Source organism: Mustela nigripes, chromosome 12 (genome assembly GCF_022355385.1).
Source record: "Mustela nigripes isolate SB6536 chromosome 12, MUSNIG.SB6536, whole genome shotgun sequence".
In the NCBI taxonomy this organism is placed as follows: Eukaryota; Metazoa; Chordata; class Mammalia; order Carnivora; family Mustelidae; genus Mustela; species Mustela nigripes.
This window is the reverse complement of record NC_081568.1, coordinates 84,778,253-84,804,009: the sequence shown is the minus strand read 5'-3', so window position 1 is coordinate 84,804,009 and position 25,757 is coordinate 84,778,253. Positions and strand designations below refer to the sequence as shown.

General features: G+C 36.0%; 1 protein-coding gene across 4 annotated transcripts in view; it reads left to right on the top strand.

Annotated features, from left to right (window-relative positions):
* SLC38A9 (solute carrier family 38 member 9) overlaps window positions 1-25,757 on the top strand; it is an 87,557-nt gene that overhangs the window by 42,313 nt on the left and 19,487 nt on the right. For all 4 annotated transcript variants that reach the window (XM_059417879.1, XM_059417876.1, XM_059417878.1 and 1 more), the window contains 4 exons: window positions 3,651-3,710; window positions 6,994-7,188; window positions 9,186-9,293; window positions 20,361-20,467. In XM_059417879.1, the coding sequence (XP_059273862.1) occupies window positions 3,651-3,710; window positions 6,994-7,188; window positions 9,186-9,293; window positions 20,361-20,467 (470 nt within the window). The remainder of the gene's footprint in view (window positions 1-3,650; window positions 3,711-6,993; window positions 7,189-9,185; window positions 9,294-20,360; window positions 20,468-25,757) is intronic.

Sequence of the window (25,757 nt, the reverse complement as noted above, 5' to 3'; positions counted from 1 at the left end):
CTGCCTATTATTAAGAATTTCTATTAATGTGTACTGGATTTTATCAGATATTTAATACTCTATATCCCTTGAGATGATCATAAATCTTTTCTCCTTTATTTTTATTTATTTATTTATTTTTTAAGAGAGAGGAAAGAGAGAGTGTGAGCAGGGTGGGGCAGGGCAAAGGGGCAGGGAGAGAGAGAGAATGCTAAGCAGACTTCATGCCCAGCCCAGAGCCAGACATGGGCTCTGTCTCACAACCCTGAGATTATGACCTGAGGTGAAACCAAGAGTCAGACACTTAACCAACTGAGTCACCCAAGACACCCCAATCTTTTCTCCTTAAAATTGTTATTATGATAAGTTAAATGAATACATTTTGTATTATTTAAATCATTCTTATATTCTTACATAAACTTAGTTTAGCAGTCATAATGTGTATTTTTAAATTTTTTACTGGATTCAGTTTATTTTCAAGAGGAATAGAGTTACTATTTTATTTAGAACTTTTGTGTCTTTTCAAAAGAGATATTAGCCTATAGTCTGTTTTGTTTTTCATTTTTTGTTTTTTTTCCTCATACTGTCCTTGTTGAGCCTTGATGTGTTTGGCTACTATAACAAATTACCATAAACTGTTCAGCTTAAAACAAGAGAAATTTATTCTCTCGCAGTCCTGGTGACTGGAATCCAAAATTGAAGTGTCACTAGGGCTCCACTCTTTCTGAAGCCTTTAGGAAAGAATACTTCTTCCTTATCTCCTCCTAGCTTCTGGTGATTGATTGTTGGCAATCCTTGGCATTCCTCAGCTTGTGGCTGCATCACCCAATTTCTGCCTGTCTTCACATGGCCATCTTCCCTCAGTGTGTCTTATTAAAGATACCAGTCATTGAATTTAGGGCCTACCCTAACATGTATGACCTCATCTTAATTATATAACTTAATAACCCTATTTCCAAATAAGGTCACAGTCTAAGGTTCCTATGGATGTGGATTTGAGGGTAGACTATTCACCCTACCATACTTGGTGTTAAGGTTTTACCAGCCTTATTTGAGTCTTTGGCATCAAGAAATAGATAAAAACTGATCATCTCTAATCTTATCACTAATAACCCTTAAAGATAGTACAAAAGCCTAGAGCACTACTCTTCCCTCTTTTATCTTGACAAGCATACAGTGGAGGTGAATAATTCATACATACTTAACTTACTTTATGACTTGAAAATCTAATCCAACATTTTTTATCATATCATTTAACTTTCAAATTAAACACTTAAGGCTTACTAAGGTCATAAAAGATTAACATCAAACAGAATAAAGTAACTTCAGGGCGCCTGGGTGGCTCAGTGGGTTGGGCCTCTGCCTTCGGCTCAGGTCATGGTCTCAAGGTCCTGGGATCGGGCCCCACATCGGGCTCTCTGCTCAGCAGGGAGCCTGCTTCCTCCTCTCTCTCTGCCTGCCATTCTCCCTACTTGTGATCTCTTTCGCTCTGTGTCAAATAAATAAATAAAATCTTAAAAAAAAAAAAAAAAGAATAGAGTAACTTCAGTCTAACAAGAAAACACATTCTTAATCCATTCTCTCATTAACTATAGAGTGATTTGAATGCTTAGATATCTGCATATGGTTTTTTTTTTTGAGATGTCAAGCAGTCAGATACTTTGTTTTTCTTTTCAAAATTTTATTTAAATTCTAGTCAACATATAGTGTAATATTGATTTCAGGTTAGAATTTAGTGATTCCTCACTTAGATGTAACACCCAGTGATCATTATAACAAGTGCCCTCCTTAATACCCATCCCCCATTTAGCCCACCCCCATCCACCTCCCTCCATCAACCCTCAGTTGTTAAGAGCCTCTTAACAGTGCTTCCCTCTTTTTTTCCTTCCCCCTTGTTCATCTGTTTTGTTTTTTAATTCCACATATGAATGAAATTATATGGTATTTGTCTTTCTCTGACTAACTTAATTTGCTTAGCGTAATACAGTCTGCCTCCATCCTCATCATTGCAAATGGGAAGATTTCATTCTTTCTAATGGCTGAGTAATATTCCGGTAATATGTATACAAACACACACACACACACACACACACACACACACACATACATATGTATTCACCACATCTTCTTTATCCGTTAATCAGTTAATGGACATTTGGGCTATTCCATAATTTGTCTATTGTTGATAATGCTACTGTAAACATTAGGGTGCATGTACCCCTTAGAATTTGTATTTTTGTATCCTTTGGGTAAATACCTAATAATTCATTTGCTAGGTCATAGGGTAGTCTTATTTTTAACTTTTTTTTTTTTTAAGATTTTATTTATTCATTTGACAAAGAGGGAGAGAGAGAGCGCACAAGTAGGCAGAGCAGCAGGCAGAGGGAGAGGGAGAAGCAGGCTGTCTGCTGAGCAGGGAGCCCAATGTGGGGCTCGATCCCAGGACCCTGGGATCATGACCCGAGTTGAAGGCAGCCGCTTAACAGACTGAGACACCCGGGTGTCCCTATTTTTAACTTTTTGAGGAACCTCCATACTGTTAAGAATGGCTGCACCACTTTGTATTCCCACCAACAGTATAAAAGGTTTTCCCTTTCTCCACATCCTGGCCAATATCTCTTGTTTCCTGTGTTAGTAATTTTAGCCATTCTGACCAGTGTAAGGTGGTATCCCATTGTGGTTTTGATTTGTATTTCCCAGATGATGAGTTATGTGGAACATCTTTTCATGTATCTATTATCCATCTGGATGTCTTCTTTGAAAAAAATGTCTGTTCATGTCTTGTGCCCATTTCTTGATTGGATTATTTGTTTTTTAGGTATTGAGTTCGATGAGTTCTTTTTTTTTTTTTTTAAGATTTTATTTATTTATTTGACAGAGATCACAAGTAGGCAGAGAAGCAGGCAGAGAGGGAGGAAGGGAAGCAGGCTCCCTGCCGAGCAGAGAGCCTGATGCAGGGCTCGATCCCAGGACCCTGGGACCATGACTTGAGCCGAAGGCAGAGGCTTTAACCCACTGAGCCACCCAGGTGCCCCAATTTGATGAGTTCTTTATAGATTTTGGATACTAACCCATTATCAGATATGTCACTTGAACATATTTTCTCCCATTCCGCATATGCTTTATACTTTGCTACTTCCTTTAGTATAACTTAGTGGTACATGTGAGCAATAATTATTACATAATCCTCAGTCTATTAAAACATATATAATATTTTATGAAAGCTTTACGTGATTCACCAAATAAGTTTTGCTGTTTTAAGTGTTGGTTTTCACCTTCTGCAGGCTTCAGAACTTTATATAAGTACTTCAGAACTTTATATAAGTAACTATACTTATATCAACTAGTATGAGTAGAATACTGTATACTTTATCTTGATTCCAGGGCTTTAACTAAATTCTGCTGTGTAAGTAGATCTTTTTTCTTTTTTTAATCTGCAATTGTGTAAAAATTTTTCGTAGTGGGAACTGAAGCCCATGACATTCCTGTAAGTAGAGAAGAAAGCTGAGAGTAGTTAAGCTGGTTAATAATGAAGCAGACTTGGTTCAGTGTTCTACGTAATATTACCACACAGTAGATCTAAACGATTTTTGTAGATCAAAGATTTTAGGGGGTGATTGATTTAGCATCTTTCATTTGATATTAAACTGTGTTTTTTCTGTAATTTTTAGATTTTATTCATCACATCAATGACACGGATGCTGTACTGAGTACCAATGATAGCAACCCTGGTAAGTAGTTTGAAATTTAAAGTTTAGCTTGTTTTTTTATTTTCCGCTTTGCTTCAGAAGGAATTTAAGGTGGAACATATTGCTTTATATTAGGTAAAGAATTAGTGCAACATCATTACCATTATATTAACTGAGCCAGTATTAAATTGATGGCAACCAATGTGTTTCAAAAAAAGAAACTCCATGAAAGGTTGTATTAATGTGAGCTAAACAAGATTGAGTTTGTATTGTGCAGTTCACAATGGTAGCTCACATCTATAGAATCCATGTTTGCCTATAAATAGTCAATACATATTTTTAAGAGCTTGTATCTTTGCTAATTGTTTTGGAAGTCTAGAAGCATAGTTCTCAGGTTGTTAACTTTTTTTAGACATTTGCTGTATTATTTACTAATGCTTAAGATACACAAGTCTGTATCCTGGAAAATAATTTCCTAATAATGAACAAAAGTTAGTAAATACAGACAAATAAACTGAAGGCATGACTTAAAAAAAAAAAATCTTAATTTCTTAGAAAGGTTTTCTTTAATTAATTTTTTAAAAATAAATCTTTGTGCCTTATGGATTTATCTACTGTGGCAGTCATGAGGAAAGTGAATGTTAAAAGCTAATGTAAAAGCCACTGGGTGGCTCAGTCAGTTAAGCATCTGCCTTTGGCTTGGGTCATGATTTGAGGGTCCTGTGATAGAGCCCCAAGTAGGTCTCCCTGCTCAGTGGGGCATCTGCTTCTCCCTTTGCCTCTCCCTCTCACCTGTTTTCTCTTTCTCAAATAAATAGATAAAACCTTAAAAAAAAAAAAAAGTAAAAGCTAATATAACCTTCTTTTTTTTAAAATATTTTATTTACTTATTTATTTGACAGACAGAGATCACAAGTAGGCAGAGAGGCAGGCAGAGAGAGAAAGGAGGAGGAAGGCTCCCTGCTGAGCAGAGAGCCCAACGCGGGGCTCGATCCCAGAACCCTGAGATCATGACCTGAGCCGAAGGCAGAGGCTTTAACCCACTGAGCTACCCAGGCGCCCCCTAATGTAACCTTCTTAACAGTTTTACTGTTAATCTTTAACATCACCCAAAACTTTATGTAGTAATGATTTAGATTTCAGAGTATTAGATTTCAGAAATGCTAATTTAGCTTTATTATGATTTCTAATGTATCTTTATGTTAGATTTATATATTTAGATTTCAGAGATACTAAATTGATATCATTCCGATGGAGGAACACATTGATCAATGAGAAGAAAATTCATTCTATATATATATATTTTTTTAAATGTAATTATATATTTGAGAGAGAGAGAGCAGACTGCCAGGGAGAAGGGCAGAGAGTCTTAAGCAGTCTCTATATTTAGCATGAGCCCGATGAGGGGCTCCATCCCACCACCCTGAGAACATGATGTACTCCAAAACCAGGAATCAACAGCTCAACCAGCTCTGCCACCCAGGCGCCCCTCAACATATATTTATTAAGCTTATTATGTGTCAGGAACTATTCTAGGCTCTGAAGATATAATGAACGGATGGAAGTCTCTCCTCTCTTAAAGCAAATGTTTCAGTGTTTACTGTTCAGTGTCTTTGTTCCTTAATTAAACTCATTAACCTGTGTTTTATTAACACTAGCAAATGAGTGGGTGCAGTACCAGCATTTCTGTAGACAGACAGACAGATACACACACACACACACACACACACACTTTTGAATACTTAAACACTAACATATTTTGGTTTAACTTTAAAATATGTTCATAAGTTTCCTGATTACACTGATGATTTGGAGAGTACCATCAGCAAAGTCAGTTTACTTTGCGTTCTTCTCTTTGAATGATGTGTTAAATACTATGAAACAATCCATTTCAGTTAATGTAAAATTATAATTAACCTTTATTGGATACTTACTGTGTGTAGGCATTATCCTAAATGTTTTATAGCACTTCTAAGTATTTTATGGTTTTATAGCACTTCTAGTTTTATAGCACTGCTAGGTAGATTATGTTAACTTCACTCCCTAGATGGAAAAACCAAAGCACAGAGAAGTTAATGACTTACCCAAAGTTACACAACTACTAAGTGAGAGAGTCAAGATTCATTATTTAGTCAGTTTAGTTCCATAGCCTGTGCTGTTTTCCACTGTAATTACTAGCACACAAAAAAATTCAAGTTAATTTACTTCTGTACAGACATAGAAAAAAAAAAACATGTTAAAAAGCAGACTAAGCAAGAAAAGTAAGTGTTTGCCTTTGTGGCATGCCAAATATATAATGGGTAGAGAATAAAATTAAAAACAGAACTTAAAATGAATATATCATTTTCTCTTTAGCTAATGATGAGAATGCTTGTTACTTATTAGGAGTATTTTCCACCAGCATTAAGAGTTGTTTTTAAGGTGCTGATTATTAAGGAAAGTAGTATTGTGAAATTAGAAACATAGAATGATTTTTATCATCTCTCCTAACAGAAGAAATTGCCAGCCACTCCAAGATCAGCGTTAGGAAAAATGTATTTTACTCAGCAGTTCTCTGGCTATCATCTAAGCTATTAGGCTGTTATAAAATGTGATAAACTCAGACGAGAATTATTCCATATTGCTGGAATTCAAGACTCGTAAGCTATAAGCAAGTTAGGTTTTGGCACTAACATGTCATCTGTTTCAATGATGTCCACTTTTTATTCCAAACCCATAGATTTTGTTTATTGTTAAGGAAATCTGTTCTGAGGCGGGTGGGTGTCTCAGTCAGTTGTGCATCTGACTGTTGACTTTGACTCAGGTCATAGTCTCGGGGTTGTGAGATTGAGTCCCATGTTGGACTCTGCACTGGTTATGGAACCTGCTTGAGATTGTCTTTTTCCTTCTCTCCTTTTGCCCCTCCCCCCTCTAAAAAGAAAGAAGGAAACAGACTTGTTCTTTGGACTTTGTGTGGGTTATTAGCACAAAGGTAGTAAACAGTCACCCTGAATATTTCTTACATTATTGTATAAATAAGATGAAATACCGTTCAGTTCAGTATTTTCTCTCTGGCAATGGAACCAAAAGATAGTTGGTAGGATAATTTTGTAGCTTCTTATAGAAATTAAGGATATACCTCAGAATTTTCTAAGATTCTCCCACCTTTAATTATTTGTAAGTAAAAGTTTCCTAATGTGTTCAAATATAAACCTCTATTTTTTTTTCCAGAAAGCAGAAACTTATTCATGATACAAGTTGAGGTTGGTAGAGCAAGTGTCAGTCTCTGGGGTAGCCATTTTGTATTCTTTGTGGTCTTCTCTAACCTGATGCTTTTCTGTTGCAGTGATTTGTCCAAGTGCTGGGAGTGGCGACCATCCCAACAATGGCTCTATGATTTTCTATGCCAATGACACAGGACTCGAACAGTTTGAAAAGTGGTGGAATAAGTCCAAGACAGTGCCCTTTTACCTCATAGGACTCCTCCTGCCACTGCTCAATTTCAAATCTCCTTCATTTTTTTCAAAATTTAATATCCTAGGTAAGCTGAGACACTGTGTTATGGAGCTTCTGTGTAATAGAGTTCACACTGGATTCTGTGGAAGTATGATCTGGCTGGGGAGAGTTACCTACCAGGCCTATTCACCTATGTTTAATTTGTTCACTTATATGTTACCCTGCTTTGTGGGTTTTTTTTGGAGTTTGACACAGAGAAAAATGTAGATGACCATTTCAAGCCCAGGTTCTTTTTTTTAGAAAATGAATTATTAGTTGTCCCATTCTAGGGTGACTGAACCACTGTTCATTTCCTTGGTGGGTACAACTAGAGGAAACAGATTAAGATTTCAGGAGGAGAGATCCAAACTGGATAATACAGGGAATCTCAATACTAAGGATTGGAAACTTAAGAATTTACCAGAATATTTTTTCCTACAGTTTCTACTTAAGAGTATAGCACAGAATTATCACCTAGCTTTCAACCTGGGATATCGTTCTCTAACTCACCCTAATGAGGTTTATTCTGCTTTTACTGTCCTCCTCATTGCTTTTTCTTTACAAGAACACTGTTTCCTCCTTAAAAGTACAGACTTCTTACCATGAGTCCAGTTTTTCAGAAATTTCCGAAATCACTGAAGAAATTTCACAAATTTCTGCATCATTAAAGAAATGTTTTTTATCCCATCTTCATTTGCAATACTGAACTTTAAGATGACAAAAGGAATCCCCAATGAAAACTTAGATCTGGTTATAAGGATAATAGTCATAAAAAATTGATAACCCCAAATAATCCATAGGGTTTCACCTCCTCCCTATAGTTCTGATCTCCTGGTAGGCAGTGTAGAGTATAAAATAATTAGATTATTCATCACATCAAGGAGTTAGCTTTTGGGGTTTTCAGAAAACCAAAGGAGGAGGTAAGTTTCTTTATACCTCTCTGCCTCACAATAGGGTTCTCTGCAAGACTGCCACAGACATACACAGAAAATCAAGAATTGGGATATAAGCTTTGGCCTCTTTTTTTTTATCGTTTCTTTGTCAACTACTCTGCAAACCCATAGTAGAGCTTATATAGCTTATTTGTGGTTTCTTGATTTGCTTGCCGACTTTCCTATGGAACAGATCTTTTAACATTAGCATATAAACTGGGAAAAGTATTTGCTAAAACAATCACTAGACTTGTAACCAGGTTGATTATTTTCTACCTCCTTAAGAATATTTTGCTTTTGTCTTTTTTTTTTTTTTGGTACTTTCCCTTTGTTTTAAAACTATAGCCTCTTTACAGAAATTAATATGTAATTCCTATAGAAAGAAACCCACTAGAATCTCCTGACTCTACTCCATAATGACTGGACTTAATTCCTTAAGAGGAAAACTTTCTAACTTCTAGATTACTAAAAATTCTGAATACCCACTTCACCCTGTGTATGAATAGCTATGAATGGAATCTGTAATCTTATCATCTAGCAGGTAGTACTATCCAGTCAAACCCTTCTCTAGGTACTAGTTCACATTATTCATGGATTATTTGGCTTATCACCTTTCTCAAATAGTCTTATGAGCCACATCTTTTCTTTCTCTTCTTTCTTACTTTTCTTTCTTTACTTTCTTACCATCTTATAGTAAGTGCTGTGACAGACTTTTCCAGCATTTTGACCATCTCTAATATTTGCAATACAAAGAATAAGGGTCAGTTTCATGTTGCTTTTCTCCTCCTGTGTAATCTTACGATTTTGTAATGGATTTTTTTTTGCATGTATCCTCCACTTAACTCAGCTCTTAAATAAATTAAACAGTTTTACGTTCTTCAGTATCTGAGCTACCTTCATTTAGTTCTTAGGCCTACTACATAGTGTTTTGCTTTCTGAAAACTCATGTAGCTTCTTTCTATTCTTTAGATCCCACCTGGGTTTTAGTGGGAATGATCAATGAGAATAATAATTTTCCACACTTCGCTGAAATTTAGAAACAAAGCTTAACTTTAAAATAATCTGTAAAATACACAAAGATGATAAATGGTTTCTGAATTTTGTCTCACAGGCACAGTGTCCGTTCTTTATTTGATTTTCCTTGTCACGTTTAAGGCCATACACTTGGGATTTCATTTGGAATTTCACTGGCTTATGCAAACAGAGTATTTTGTACCAGGTAAGCTGTTTTGGCCAAATAATCAATAAATTACAAAAATGTGACTTGTTAGTTAACTATTATTAAGTATTGCTATTATAAAACAAATAATGGCATTTTTTGGATGAGCACTTCTTATCAATCCTATTAAGCTAAAAACGGGAATGCAGTTGAAATTATTCCACTTTTCTCTCAGGAGTAACTAGGGCCCTTTGTCATTTCTGCTTGAGAATTGAAGTTCATTGAAGTTATAATGCAATTAAAGGTTGCATTTCCTAGACTCATTTCCTAGACTTTTCTGGAGAAGCATACCCCTAGAATTTCAGAAGCTTGTCACTGATTAACATATGTGGATGATACTATTCATTAATGTCATTGTTCCCTTATGTTTTTTTAAATTGCTTTTAATTAAGATGGTGGTTAGTAAGTGTTCCCTCCCTCCTTTTTTCTCTCATGGTTATACTTGGCAATTATCTTAAGTTTTACCCAAATTTAGTGGATTGGGGGTATGATAAAGGCACCGTGAAGCAATGAATGGACGATGCTAAGTGAGAAGACATTAGAAATTGGAAGTGAATATTATACTAGTATCCTGAAAACTCGTAAAGAGAAAGCAGTACAAAATTCTCTTATTTGTTTAGATAGACAACTTTCTTTCCATTCTTCACCTGTTAATTCAGGTAGTCTAGAATTCAAGTCTATTTAGTATCTGGTATTATTCTGAGCAATTACAACTGTCAACTCTCTGAAGCAATTACAATTGTCTACCATTCCTTCTGTTGCTTTTGTTACAACATGCCTGGGTTTTCTGAGTATATTGAGTTGTTTGTTGAAAGTTGTTACTATGTTTACATAGATCATCTGGGTGCATTAGCTTTGATTTTTTTTTTTTTTTAATTTCTGTAAGAAGCCCATAAAGACTAAAAAGTCAGTGTAAATTCAGGATAAAGGAAATACTAGAGACTGAAAGGCATCCTTCTCTTCCATATTGTATTTAAAATTGGATATGAATGAAAATGACCACTTAAGGCTAGTGTTTCCATTCATTGATAAAAATAGACTGGGATGTTTTTTCTAAAATTAGGTCCATACTGATTTATATTAAGAGTCTTAGTGATAAACGTTTCTGCTAATAATAGGTCATGAGAGAAATATGAAAAAAAAAAAAAGAGTTTAAATATTTAGAAGATGCAAAAGAAAACATTTAAATACATATTAAGCCATTTATTTTACTTTATTTCATTTCTAAATGATACAAAGGGAGAATCATGAGGATTAAGGAGTCTTATGTTTATATTTATGGTTCTGAAATTAGTTACATTATTATAAGTGAAGAATTTTTTAGGAATCAAAATATGTCATAAATCTTTTTCAGTAAAGGCTAATTAAGAAGCCAAGAACTTTGGAGGGTGTAAGTCTTTACTATCCTGATGAAAAATTCACATAAACTTGTAGTTCTGACTAAATCTTTATTTACTCCATTTCTACCAGATAAAAATATTTCTCTCAGTCTAAAAACAAAAACTCAGATAATTTCACATTCCCCTCTTGCTGTTACTTCCCTTTAAAGAAATACTCTTTGAAAGAGTTGTCTGTTCTCACTCTACTTCTCCTTCCATTTTGCCTTAAACTCATGTTTGCTAGGCTTTTGCCCCAGTCACTCCACTGTATCCAGTAACTCCATCTTAGCCAAGTCCAGTTCTCACATCTCTTCCTGCTCAGCTTATCAGCAGCAGGATAACATTTGGTCACTCTTTCCATCTTGACATATTTTCTGAACTTCTAAAACCCCGTTTTCTCTTGATTCTTCTGCATGACTCCTTTCTCACATTCCTGACCAGTTAGTTATGGAGTTATCCAGGGTTTTATTCAAACATCTTTTTTTTCTACCTTTATTCCCTAAGTAATATCTTGTAGTCACCTAGCTTTATATATTGTCTGTATGGTTACCAGTCCCAATTTTAAATCTCTAGGCCAGATCTTTCCACTATCATCCACCCTTATATATCTCCTTGCCCCTTCTACATCTCCACTTGGACATCCACTAGGTATTTCAAACTTGTATTTATGAAAACCAAATATTTGTTTCCCCATCCCACCAAACTGCTTTATCTGCTCTTCTCCCAGGTTTCTCTGTCTCAAAAAGTGGTAGCTCCAATTTTCTGCTTGCTCAGGCCCCAGACTTTAGAATCATACTTGATTGGGTTTTTTTCCCCACCTTCCATATCTGCAAAGCATGAACTTTCAAAAGTAAATTGAGAATCTAGTCAGATTCTTTTTACCATTTGCACCAGAAAGAATTAGTCAAGCTGCTAATCTCTCACCTGAGTGATTATAGTAGTCTCTTAGCTAATCTCCCCTTTTCCAGTCTGCCTCCCCTTCCGTAGTCTGTTCTATACCTAGAAGCCAGAGTGAGGTTTTTAAAGATTTTTTTATTATTATTTATTTATTTGACAGAGAGAGATCACAAGTAGGCAGAGAGGCAGACAGAGAGAGAGGGAGAAGCAGGCTCCCTGCTGAGCAAAGAGCCCGATGTGGGACTCGATTCCAGGACCCTGAGATCATGACCCGAGCCAAAGGCAGAAGCTTAACCCACTGAGCCACCCAAGCACACCCCAGAGTGAGGTTTTTAAAACACAACCTTCAAAAGCCTGGTTTCCCATTTCATTCATCTCATTCAGAATAAAACAAGCATCTGGGTACCTGGGTGGCTCAGTTGGCTAAGCCTCTGCCTTTGGCTCAGGACTCTGATCTCAGAGTCCTTGCATGAGCCCAGTGTTGGGCTCCCTGCTGAGCCGGGAGTCAGCTTCTCCTTCTGCCTGCTACTCCCCCTTGCTCATGCTCGTTCTTTCTCTCTCAAAAAATAAATAAAAATCTTTAAAAAAAAAAAAAAAAGAAGCAAGCAAGCTTCTGTCATAGTCCACAAATATTACGTGATCTGACTCCTGGCTTCCTGTCTGCCATCATTCCCTATTACCTTTCTACTTTTTCAGTCCACTCCAGCCACAGTGTTTCCCTGCTGTTCCACAGCATACTCCTAGCTTAGAATCCTTGCACTAACTTTTACCTGCATATGAAATGACCTTGTCTTTTTTTTAGGAAGCCACGTGGTTATCATCATTAGAGAGGCCTTCCTGGGCTTCCTGCCCACTCCCAGTTCTTGTGGCTTATTTTTCTTTAGTGCTCTCATCACTACCAAATCTTATATGTAGGTATCCCTGGTTATCTAAATGTATTAAGTTCCTAATTCTAATAATGAATTAAAATATTAAGGGATATCTATTATTCTAATCTACTTGGTTCCTGAGTTTCAGATAGAAAGTAGCAGAAGTTAAGATAACAAAGGACTTTCTAAAAAATTTCTTAATCCATTTGTTTCTTAAATTCAGAGAATGAAAGTTCAGTTGGTAAGGAATACCTGTATTTTTTTAAACTTGTGTATCTGTTGTCCTTAATAAGAATGCTAGCTCCTGAGAAAAGGGATGTTCTTTGTTTTTGTTTTCTGTACTTCTCTGTTACTGTTATATCCCCAAGGCCTATAATAATTCCGAGGGCATTGCAAGTAGTGTATAACCAATGTTGAATGAATAAAGGTGTTTATCCCTACTCCCTCCTGAATCTCATTAAAACAATAGTTAAGAAATAAATGTAAAAATGGGCACCTGGGTGGCTTAGTCATTAAGCATCTTCCTTCGGCTCAGGTCATGATCCCAGAGTCCTGGGATGGAGCCCTGCATCAGGCTCCCTGCTCAGTAGGAAACCTGCTTCTCCCTCTCCCACTCCCCCTACTTCCCCTGTTCCCTCTCTCACTGGGTCTCTCTGTGTCAAATAAATAAATAAATCTTTAAAAAAGAAAGCAAGAAATGTAAACAAAGACACAATGAAACTATAGCAGAGACAGTAGCAGGCAAGAGACAGCAATAGATTGTTAGATACTAGAAAACTGGTAGATGGTTAGACTGACAGCAAAGCAGACAGAGCTGAAATTTAAGTACCTGCAGAGAGCGACTCTATCACAGAGGAAACCATTTTCAGCTATACATCGAAACCCTCAGTATTTGGAGGCATTTGGGTCATTCTGAAAGTAAGAGTAAGGAAAAGAGCTTAAAAAGGGTAGTATTCTTTGAAAGTTTACATAAGGAATAGATAGTTAGATTATAAATCCCTTTTCCTCCTCAACTTAGCAAGAGATGGAAAAAACTGAAATGGTTCGCCTCAGGACTGAGGTTCTCCACACACAACAAAGGGTAGGATAAAGGCTTTAGTCTGAAAACAGGGACTAAGTGAAAGTGTTATATTGAGTGGTAAGACTCTCCTCTCTCCCTGTACCCCTCCAATTCTCTTTTCTTTACTCTTTGGCTCCCAGAATGCTGACAGCATAGGATAACAGAGGGTTCTCCTCTGGAGAAACTGACAAGTCCAAGAGGAAAGACATAAAGTCTTGAGCAATTTGGGTTCTACCAAAGAAATAGCAAGTACCTTGGTTGTATCAGACCACTTAGGTGTTTACTAAGTATACATTTTTGTGTGCTTCACTTTGCAATATAAAAAAAATAGGCAAAGATCACTAGATGTTTGTGGAAAGCCTCTTACATGAAAACAAAACTTAGTTGGGGGTGGGGTGACCTTGAAAGGAAAAGAGAATAAGAGGGAATAAGGATAAGAAAACTTGCAAAAAATTACCATCTCAAGGTGACAAAAGAAAGTAATACATCCATGCAACAGTATTTGGGTGCCAAGGAAGGAAGGAAGGAGGGAGGTTGGTCTTAGAAACCAAAAATATAATAGAAGTTAAGAATGCAAAGAAAATTTGGAAGATAAAGCCCACTTCCCAAAAAGTGGTTTAGGAATCCTGGATGGATGGAAGAAAATAGGGAGCGGGGGAGGGAGGGAAGGAAGGAGAGAAAAAATACGAAAATTAAAGCGTTAATCCAGGTAGCCTAATAACTAAAAGTAGTTCCAAGGAACAGAGAGAAAATGAAGGGGGTGGGGGATTGTCAAAGAAATAATTTAAGAAGTTTCCTGCTAATCAAAGAACATGGATTTCTAGAAGTACAGGTCCCACAGTACCCAGCACTGTGAATAAAACCCACACCGAAGCATATCATCATAAGATTTCAGAACACCATGAATAAAGAGAAGACCCTGAAAGCTTCTAGGGACGAAGAACAGGTTTACACAAAAGGTCTGGAGTCACAATAGTCTCAGACTTCTTAACAACTCCTAAAACTAGAAGAGAGAAGTGTCATGAAGGTCTCAGGATAAGTTATTTTAACTTAAAATCCTGAATCAAGTGTAGTACAATAGATATTTTCAGCATATTTCTATGCTCTCTTTTTCCACACATACACACACACACACACACAGAGAAACACACATACACACAACAGCAAAAAAACCCCGCAAAATGTGTTCCACCAAAAAGCAGTGAATGACAAAATCCTAGGAAGTAGCTGTGCAGCTACTTCAATGGATTATGTCTAAAATTTTAATTAATTTTATGTCTAAAATTTTAAAATCCACTTGGATTATAGCAGCAGACAGAGGGCCCCATTAAGCATTTTTTCCAAAAGGAAAAGGAAATGGAAAAGATTATTTGATGTGTTGTATAGAATGGAGCTTTACCATTCTTTGGTAGAGTTTGGGGAAAAAATTAGTGTTAAGTAGACAGGCAAGGGAAAAGGAAATACCTCCAAATCTCCATAAATCTCCATAAAAACAGGACAACAAAAACATTTTTATATAAGAAAATATAATGATAATACATATCATGGCTTAACTGTAAATAATATAGAATAATCATCAAAATTAAAACACTGAATACTGATTTTTACAAAATCAAAGTTAGAATTAAGATATTAAGGGGCGCCTGGGTAGCTCAGAGGGTTAAGCCTCTGCCTTTGGCTCAGGTCATGATCTCAGGGTCCTGGGATCGAGTCCCACATCGGGCTCTCTGCTCAGCGGGGAGCCTGCTTCCTCCTCTCTCTCTCTCTGCCTGCCTCTCTACCTGCTTGTGATCTCTGTCTGTCAAATAAATAAATAAAATCTTTAAAAAAAAAAAAAGAATTAAGATATTAGGGGGATAAGGGATGTGAGTGGTGGTAGGACTAAAGTCTTCTGGTGGAAAATCAATGGATTATGTCTAAAATTTTAAAAATAAAGGAAAAGGAATATAAGTATATTAAATATAAGATTATAAATTTGAAGTCTGCTGAATAGTTATAAGAGGTATAATTACCTCAGGGAAACAGGCTTCAGGTTTGGGAGGTGTGAAGCGAGAGAGGTTGGGAGGTATGAAGCAAGAGAATGCTGGTTTTTGTTGGAAGCCCTGTAATACTTTTAACTTTTAACAATTAGTACACATCTAGGACTATATTTTTAAAATGAAAAACTTAAATGCTTTGAAACTGATTTCAGAAAGACTTCAGACAGATCTGCAAGGATTATGCTGTGATTTGCCATTTGTTAGCAGCATTGTGTTCATCTACAACCAGAAAAAATAATTTTTAACCATATATGCTTTCATAGTTTTATTAACTTTCCATTAAGAGCAGACTACGTTCTACCATGCACTCACTGATACTTGAAATGCCTGCAATTATAATGGAATTTCTGTTTTCATATTTTTTTACATGTAGGCTCTACCATTTTTCATTTTTGCTTTTGAACTTTTTATTGAGACATAGCATACTTATATAAAAGTGCACAACTCTTAAGTATATAGTTTGATTATTTTTCACAAACAATGTACCAGATACTCAGAACAGACCAAAAACTAGCACTCCAGAAGTCCCTGTCATTATGCCTACCACCTGCTATCTCTCTGCAAAGTTAACCACTGTTCTAACTTCTAACCCCAAAGGTTGGTTTTGTCTGTGTTTTGTTTTGTTTTTAAGTCATGTAAGAGAAATATAGAACATGCATTCTTTAGTATCTGGCTTCTTCCAATCAACATTAAATTGTGACATTGATCCATGTAGTTGTATCTGTTTATAGTTCATTCTCATTGGTATTTCATTGTGTAACTATACCCATACTTTGTTTCTTTTATTGTCCAGGAGCATTTGTCTCTAGTTGTTTAGTATTATGTTTATTATTGTACTCTATTCTTACACATATCTTAAGGTAAAAATATGACACCTTTCTCTTGAGTATAAACCTCAGAATGGATTTGCAAGGTCAAAGGGTATGTATGTGTATATTCTGCTTTGGTTGATATTTCCAAATAGCTTTCCAAAATGGTCGTATACTTTAAATGGATGAAGTACATATGAATTATATCTCACTGAAACTGTTGAAAAGAATCTCAGGTTTTTAAGAAAGTTACTCAAAAAGTTTTTATTGGTTAATTGGAAAAAGCTGGATATTTACTCATTCTAATTTGACAAGTTAGAAACAACACTGGTGAGTGGGCATCCTGTCTCATTTCAGATCTTGGAGGAAAAGCTTTCAGCTTTTCACTGTTGAGTTTGAGGTTTATTATGTTGATATACATTCCCTCCATACCCAGTTTTTTGAGAGTTTTTATCAAAAATGGATGTTGAAGTTTGTGAAATGCTTTTTCTACATCCATTCCCTTGCTTTATTAATGTGGTGTATCACATTGATTGATTTGTGGATGTTGGACTATCCTTGCATCCCTGCAATAAATCCCACTTAATCATGGTCTAGAATTAAGTTTGCTAATGTTTTGTTGAGGATTTTTGCGTTTATGCTCATTAGGGATATTGGCCTATATATTTCTTTTTTGTAGTGTCCTTCTCTGAATTTAATACTTTTTTTTATAGTGTCCTTGTCTGAATTTAAGATCAAGGTAATATTCGTCTCATAAAGTGAGTTTGGAAGTATTCCCTCCTCTTTTGTTTTTTGGAAGAGTTTTAAAAGGATTATTATTAATTCACCTTCAAATGTTTGCTAGAAATCACCAATGAAAACATCTAGTGCTACCTGGACTTTTCTTTATTGGGAGATTTTTATTACTGATTCAATTTCTTTACTAGAAATTGGTCTGTTCATATTTTCCATTTATGATTCAGTCTTGGTAGTTTGTATGTTTCTAGCAATGTATCTGTTTCTTCTAGGTTGTCCACTTTATTGGTGTATAAGTGTTTATAGTAATCTCTTATAATGGTATCAGTTGTGATGTCTCCTCTTTCATTGATAATTTTTTTACCTGAGTCCTCTCTTTTTTCTTATTTAATCTAGCTACTGATTTATCTATTTTGTTTATCTTTTCAAAAAGCCAACTTAGTTTTATTAATCTTTTCTATTATCTTTCTAGTCTCTATTTCTGCTCTCATCTTTGTTTCCTTTCTTCTACTTTAGGTTAATTTGTTCTTTATTTTTCTCATTATTACTTGAGGTATAATGTTGTTTGGATTTTTTTTTAAGATTTATTTATGTATTTTAGAGAGAGCAAGTGAACGAGCATGTGCTCAAGCTAGGGAAGGGACAGAGGAAGAGGGAGAATCCTCAAGCAGACTCACTGAGTGCAGAGCCTGACCTGGGGCTCAATACCAGAACCATGAAATCATGACCTGAACCAAAATTGAGATTCGGATGCTCAACCATCTGAGTCACCCAGGCATTTAGTTAGGTTGTTTATCTGAGATCTTTCTTGTTTGTTAATGTGAATGTTTATCACCATAAAATGACCTCTTAGAACTATTTTTGCTTCATCCTTTAAGTTTTGGTAAGTTGTATTTCCATTTTCATTTATTTCAACATCCTGATTTATCTTTTGATTCCATCTTTGGCTCATTGGTTGTTTAGTAACGTGTTACTTAATCTCCACATATTTGTGAATTTTTCCAGTTTTTTGGTTTTTGTTTTTTGGGGTTTTTTTGTAATTGATTTCTAGTTTCATACCATCATGGTTGGAAAAGATGCTCAGTATGATTTCAGTTCTCTTAAATTTGTTGAGACATATTTTGTGATGTATCCTGGAGATGTTCCATGTGCACTTGAGAAGAATGTGTATTCTGTTACTAGATGGAATGTTCTGTAAATGTCTAACAGGTACATCTGGTGTACTTCTGTCTGAGTGATCTATAATTGTTAAAAGTGGTATATTGAAGCCTTCTACTATTATTATATTGCTGTCTATTTCTCCCACCGGTTTGTTAAGCAGCTGCCTTCAGCCCAGATTATGATCCCAATGTCCTGGGATCGAGCCCCACATTGGACTTCCTACTTAGCAGGAATCCTGCTTCTCCCTCTCGAGCTCCCCTGTGCTTGTGTTCCCTCTCTCACTATCTCTCTGTCAAATAAATAAATAAAATCTTTTAAAAAATGAAATAAATTTTTTTATTTTTTTTAAACAGAAGTGGGAGTTGTCCCTACATTTTATTTTACTGCTCAGATGTTAAAAAGTTAAAAAATTATAGACAGAAGAGGGGAGAATTTCCCTGAGAAAATTTTATTTATTTATTTAGAAACAGTGTGTGTGCACAGGTAGGGAGGTGGGTGCAGTGGGAGGGGGATACAGATAGAATCTTAAGCAGGTCCCATGCCTAGTGCAGAGCCCACCCCAGGGCTAAGTCTCACAACCCTGAGATCATGAGCTGAGCCGAAACCAGGAGTCAGACATCTACTTGACTGAACCACCCAGGCACCCCAGGAAAATAGACTCTGAATTGCTTTTGCAAATAAAAATTTAGATAAAAGCTAACAGAACAACAAAATTTATGGAAAACTATAGTATTGATTTTAAAATTCTTACATCCTGATTTCTTTCAGAGCCAGTGCTTGATTCTTAGTTATTCTTATTTCCTTTCCTAAATCTATGGCAAAAAGTCAGTGGACTTTGTTTTCTTGTTTGTATTTTCTATACTAAGGAATCCCCAGAGACAGGTTGTTCTTCACTTTTGCCCCCCACTTTGCCTAGATACAGCACTGTTTTCATGTAACTCTTGGTCCTCTTCTACATAAAAAACAGTTTTTCATGGGGGGAGGGGGGTTGGAAGAAGGAGGTGGGATTATGGACATTGGGGAGGGTATGTGCTTTGGTGAGTGCTGTGAAGTGTGTAAACCTGGTGATTCACAGACCTGTACCCCTGGGGATAAAAATATGTTTATAAAAAAATAAAAAATTTAAAAAAAAAGTTTTTCATTTTTGTGTTAGCAAACCTCAAAGACAGAAATTGCCAGTACTTTTGAAATATTTATTATTTTATTCTTATTTCATATTAACTTTGAATTTATTCTAGAAAATTTAGAGAATATAGATAAGTGATTAACTTAAAATAAATCCCACTAGCCAGATAACCACTATTTAAACTTTTGTGGTTATCCCTCCAGTCTTTTTTCTTAGCATACATACATATATATACCCCCAAACTTTTTAAAATAAATGTAAAAATCATACTCTACATGCTATTTGAGTCATAAACATTTGCCATAGCATAAAATCTTTCTCTAGAACGTAATTCTTAATGTACTGTATACCACAGAGCAACTGTATCATAGTTTAACCATTCCCCTCTGTGTAGATGTTTGTTATTTTGAGTATTTTTAAGCAGTGCTTTTTTTCTTTTCTTTTCTTTTCTTTTTAAGATCTTACTTATTTATTTACAGAGAGAGATGCAACCAGAGAGGAAACACAAACAGGGGGAATGGGAGAGGGAGAAGCAGGCTTCCTGCTGAGCAGAGAGCCCAGTAAGCAGTGCTTCTTAGATTAGCCTTTGAAAATGTTAAATGACCAATTCTCCCTTTTCTGATTCCTTTTCTAAAGGTGTTTTTCTGGCAAATTCAATTATTAGAAGAGGGAGACCTTTAGAGTTCTAAGTTTGAATCCTGCTGTGCCTGCCACACACTAGTTGTGTGACCTCAAACAGCAATAACCGATGTGAAGTACCCTCACAGAGTAGTCATTTCTTGATTGCTTTTCTTTCCCTTTTCAAGTATTTTGCTCAAGTATAATACTAGCCTTGAGGAACTTTGTGAAGACATTTTAATATTCTTATTCCCTGGACAAAGTAGGGACAACTAATTTTTGGCACTCAACTTTTGGCTACTAACATTCTTTTTCTAGCTGTCAGTTTAATGTTTTGTGTTTTTTTTTTTTTTTTCACTCTCTTTTTCTCCTAGAGATAAGATTTCAGTTTCCACAGCTGACTGGAGTGCTTACCCTTGCTTTCTTTATTCATAATTGTATTATTACACTCTTGAAGAACAACAAGAATCAAGAAAACAATGTGAGTAATTGTCAGAGGAATTAAATTTTGTTATTGGATCTTAATTCTTAAATTTAAACCATGGAACAGTAGTCAGCAAACTTCTTCTGTAAAGATTTAGATAGTAAATATTTTAGGCCTGTGGGCCTTATGGTCTTTGTTGTAACTGCCTAACTCTGCCTCTGTCTCCTAAGTAACTGTATATCATACTTGAACAACTGGAGCGTGGCTATGTTTCAAGAAAACTTGATTTACAAAGACAGACAGTGGGCCAGATTTCATCATAGACTGTAGCTTGTCAACCCCTGCTGTAGAATAATCACTAAAAAAATGAAGAGGCATTGCTAATAGCCAACAGTGGTCATACAGTCTTCTTAAAATATCCAGGTTATCTAAAAGATTAAAAAAAGAAGAAAAGAAACAAAGAATAGATGGGAAAACTGAAAACAAATAGCAAGATAATAGATTTAAACCCCATCATGTTGATAATAACTTTAAGTATAAATGGTCTAAATGCTCATTAAAAGATATCAGACTGATTAAAAAAAAAAAAAAAACCTGACTACAGTTGACCCTTGAACAAAATGGTTTTTTGAGTTTTTTTTTAAAGAATGAACATTCTTTAAATGCACTATCTTGAAACATATACCAAGATAACCATATGCTAGGAAATTGAATAAATCTCAATAAATTTAAAAGGATTAAAATCATGCCAAGTATGTTCTTTGACCACAGTGAAGTGAATTTAAAAATCACTAACAAAGAAATTGGGAAAATTGACAAATACATGGACCTTATTTAACTAGCAGCCTCATATAATAAGCAATGTGTCAAAGAAGAAATCACAAGAAAAATTGGAAAATACTCTGAGATAACTAAAAATGAAGATACACCATAGCAAAACTTATGGGATGCAGCAAAAGCAGTGCTTGAAGGGAGATTTTATAGCTATAAATAACTACACTAGAAAAGAAGAAAGATCTCAAATCAATAGCCTAAACTTCTCCCTTACGATGCTAGAGAAAAAAGAGTGAACTGAACCTAAAGCAGTCAGAAGTGAACTGAACCTAAAGCAGTCAGAAGTTAAGTTAGCAGTCACCAGTTACTTGTGGCCTTGTCTGCAGATTTTGAAATCAGTTTGATGGCTTCTAACCATGTAAATGAAAATCATGGTGAAGCTCTAATAGAGCTATGTACAATTGTTACTGAAATACAAAGGAAGAAGGGTTCACTGAGCCTGGGGGTTCTGAGAAGACTTCAAGTAATATTTGGTAGAGCCGTTATGAAGGCAAAAATCCTTCTAAGGAGTAGGAAGTTAGCTCTCAAATTAGGCCAAGAATATAAATCAAATTCTAACATTTTCATGTTTACTCTTAGATGTTAACATATCTGGCATATTACCTGTGAATGGGGTTAGAATTCAGTTAATCTGGGTTTTCCAAACCTGGTGACCTTTTCATAGCATTATTTTTATACCTATCTCTCAGGGTTTTAATCACAATTAAACATTATAAAATAAGAAAAATATTTAACATGCTGTGGTGTATAGTAACAGCTAGAAATTTTTTGTTTCTATATCCCTCTTACCTTCTTTCCTTACCTTTAGACTGTGGATCTCTCACCTAACAGGAGAAAATATTTTCCCCTTCAGATTCTTCCAGTGCCTTAAAACTTGTTTTGCAATGAGAATGTTATCAATTCTTCTCCAAGATTTCTTCCTATAATGCTAAAGTAGATCCCCAGAAAAATACATAATGAATCATGTCAATTCTTCCTTACCTTTTTTCTCATAAGTGTACTAGATTTTAATTTAATTTTTCAATTTTTTTTTATAGATTTTATTTATTTGAGAGACAGAACAAGAGCAGGGTCAGGGACAGAGGCAGACAGAGAAGCCAGCAGAAATGCTTGGTGGAGAAGCAGGCTCCCACTGAGCAGGGAGCCCTAGGACAAGACAGGGGGCTTGATCTCAGGACCTTGAGATCATGACCTGAGCTGAAGCCAGACGCTTAACAGACTGAGCCATTCAGGTGCCACTATATTTAGTTTTTATCTTGGAAATATTTAGTTTTATTATACTTATACTTTTGTCAAAAACAGCTTTAAAATCTTCTGAGGGAATAGGAAGAAAGTCTTGTTTATCCTAACTAAGCACTTGGAACTTGGCAATGTAAGGGAAAAATGAACATATACTTTTAAAACTCTGTACTTTTAAATCTCTTCCTCCTCGGAGCCCCTGGGTAGCTCACTGGCTTAAGCTTCTGCCTTCGGCTCAGGTCATGATCTCAGAGTCCTGAGATGGAGCCCCACATCGGGCTCTGTGCTCGGCAGGGAGCCTGCTTCTCTCTCTCTCTCTCTCTCTCTCTCTCTCTCTCTCTGCCTGCCTCTCTGCCTACTTGTGATCTCTGTCAAATAAATAAATAAAATCTTTTAAAAAAAAAATCTCTTCCTCCTCCTTCGCAAATTCCCTGACTCATTGTCACTTGAACAAAGCTACCTACTCCAAGTTTTAGAAAATTTAGAAAGCTATGTGGGAGATACCTGTTTCATCTTCACAGGAAATAATGTAAATCTTATTAATGTATTCCATGGTGTCATCTAAGTATCCTGTCCACACTAATCAATTCTTTTCTTAGGCCAACTTAGACCAAGTAATGTATTGGATCATTCTATCCATAAGGCTCTGCTTCTCAGACTTTACCACTAAAGTCTCCTAACAACAGAGAGTGCCTCGTATATCTGGGAATTTGCAGGTGAAGAGCACAGTTTCATTAAAGTCTCATATTTCACCTTAAACATGCATGCACATTTTTACTGTACTCTAAATTAGTTTTGTCTTAGTAGAAAAGTCTTAATGAGTTAAATAACAGGCAAACCTCACTTTACACAGTTCCTACATGCATGACTTTCAGTTACGGTGGTTTAATTAAATTACCTCAGTCCCCTGAACAGTGTGGCTCAAATTCCATTTACCACAGGATTTGAAATTTGAGTACTGACATGAAATAATAGCTACCAGCCCTTCAATTCACAAATCACCACATAAGTAACAGACCTATATCATGGTCTGTTACCAATCACATCACTTCTTTCAAAGTTGTTATTGATTGGTCACTACACATCTGTCATTCACTTTACACAGAGACTGCCAAGCAGATAGTTGAGTCATCTCCTTCTTACCCGATGGTAAATCCACATAATATTTTTACAAAAATGGAAAATCAAGAGAGAAAATTGACAAAGGTGAAAGTGCAATAATGAAATAAAAAGTGAAAACGCTGGAAATGAAATTTGAATGAAACATGAATGGAATCATAAAAGAAACCCACTTGTGGAAATGTAGGCATTCAAGAGACATTCAGTGTGTAGCCAGAGGAACCTGGGGACCTGGGGAAAGTAAACTTAACCAACATGAATGAGGAAAGTGGTTGTGATAAGAAGAATGAAGTTGTCCCCAAGGAAGTAGCACTGTCAGAAAACTTCACATTGAGAGAATTCTGAGAGATACTTCACAACTTTGAAGGCACAATGGATGAAATGATGGAAGCTGATACAAACTTAGAAGAAAGGAATATGACAGGTCACTACAGCACGGAAAAGATGCTTGCTCTATATTGTAATTATACCATGAGAAGGAGGAAACAATTCGAAGTGCTCTTGGTAAATTTTTACAGATATTAAAAAAAAACAAGCCAGTTTAATTCTTGATGTTTTTGATGTTTTAAAATAGTGTATTAGGGCTCTTGGATGGCTCAGTCAGTTAAAGTGTCTGCCTTCGGCTCAAGTCATGATCACAGGTTCCTGAGACTGAGTCCCACATCGGCTCCCTGCTCAGCAGGGGGATCCATTTCTCCCTCTCCCTCTTGCCCTTCCCCTAGCTCATGCTCTTGCTTGATCTTTCAAATGAATAAATAAAAAATCTTTTAAAAAATAATATATTAAATAAATAGTACTTTTGCTTTTTTTTTCATTTCCTATAGTGAAGGTTTTTATTTTTTATTTTATTTTTTAAAGATTTTATCTATTTATTTGACAGACAGAGATCACAAGTAGGCAGAGAGGCAGGCAGAGAGAGAGGGGAGGAGGAAGCAGGCTCCCTGCTGAGCAGAGAGCCTGATATAGGGCTCGATCCCAGGACCCTGGGATCACGACCTGAGCCGAAAGCAGAGACTTTAACCCACTGAGCCACCCGGGCGCCCCAATATACAGTGAAGGTTTTTAATGTTTCAACAAAAATTGTTAAGTCATGGAACAATTGATTTTTTTCTCATGGATTATTATTATCACATCACACATTTTTTTTAACAACTGATAATATGTTGAAATAGTTGGTATAAGTATCTACAGTAGTGATTTCAACCATTACTGATGGAAGTAATCTGTTTAATAACCTCTGAAGGACGGTACAAATTAATGAATGGCTTGTGGATCCTTGTCTAGAACTGACTTTGGAAAATCTTAGGAATCTTAGTAGCTTCAGCCTAAGGAGTTTTCTCATAGTGATACTCAGAATCTTGTGGGCATCCAAACTCTTTCTTTTACTTTGATATTCTTTTCCTTTTTGCCTCCGATCAAGTCAGCACAGATTCTCCAAGGCATATGTACATTCCGTGGATCCCTACATCAGGTTTTATGGGAGTCTTTCTGATATCTGTAAGCCATGGCAGCTTTCTGACCAGCTTGTTCCTGGGCGAGAGCAAACAGCAGTGAGGCAGGAGCAGGTGGACCTCAGCTGTGCTACACCTGCCCCCACATCTTCCTCAAAGAGGTGTCCAGGCAGTTTTAGTGTCATACTGCTATTAAAAAAGAGGACGGCCTCTATTTGTGCTTCCTAAAACTGCAAAGTAGAATCACTTTTCTGGAAAATTACACCAGTGTATCTGGAGATTTGCATTCCTCCGTGGGAGAGGCTCAGGACTGCATGGAAATAGAGACATTTCAGTTCATGGTCTCCCGAGGATTGCAGGAAGATTCTCTGCCTTTCTTACTAGAACACTCAATGGGCCTTGAAATCTGTTGTTTTTTATATGGAAATAGTGTAAAATGGGTTCCTGTTTCTGCTCCCTTTTAGAACTAGCACTTTGTAGAACTAGTATGTTAGGTTCAGCTGATAAAATTTGACTCAACTTTTGTCTTTTGTGGGATATTTTTTTAAAAGAAGCTTAAAAGTTTAAATGGACCCTGGCCAGACTTATCAAAAAGAAAAGAGAAAGGACCCAAATAAATAAAATAATGAATGAAAGAGGAGAGATCACAACTAACACCAAAGAAATACAAACTATTATAAGAACATACTATGAGCAACTCTACG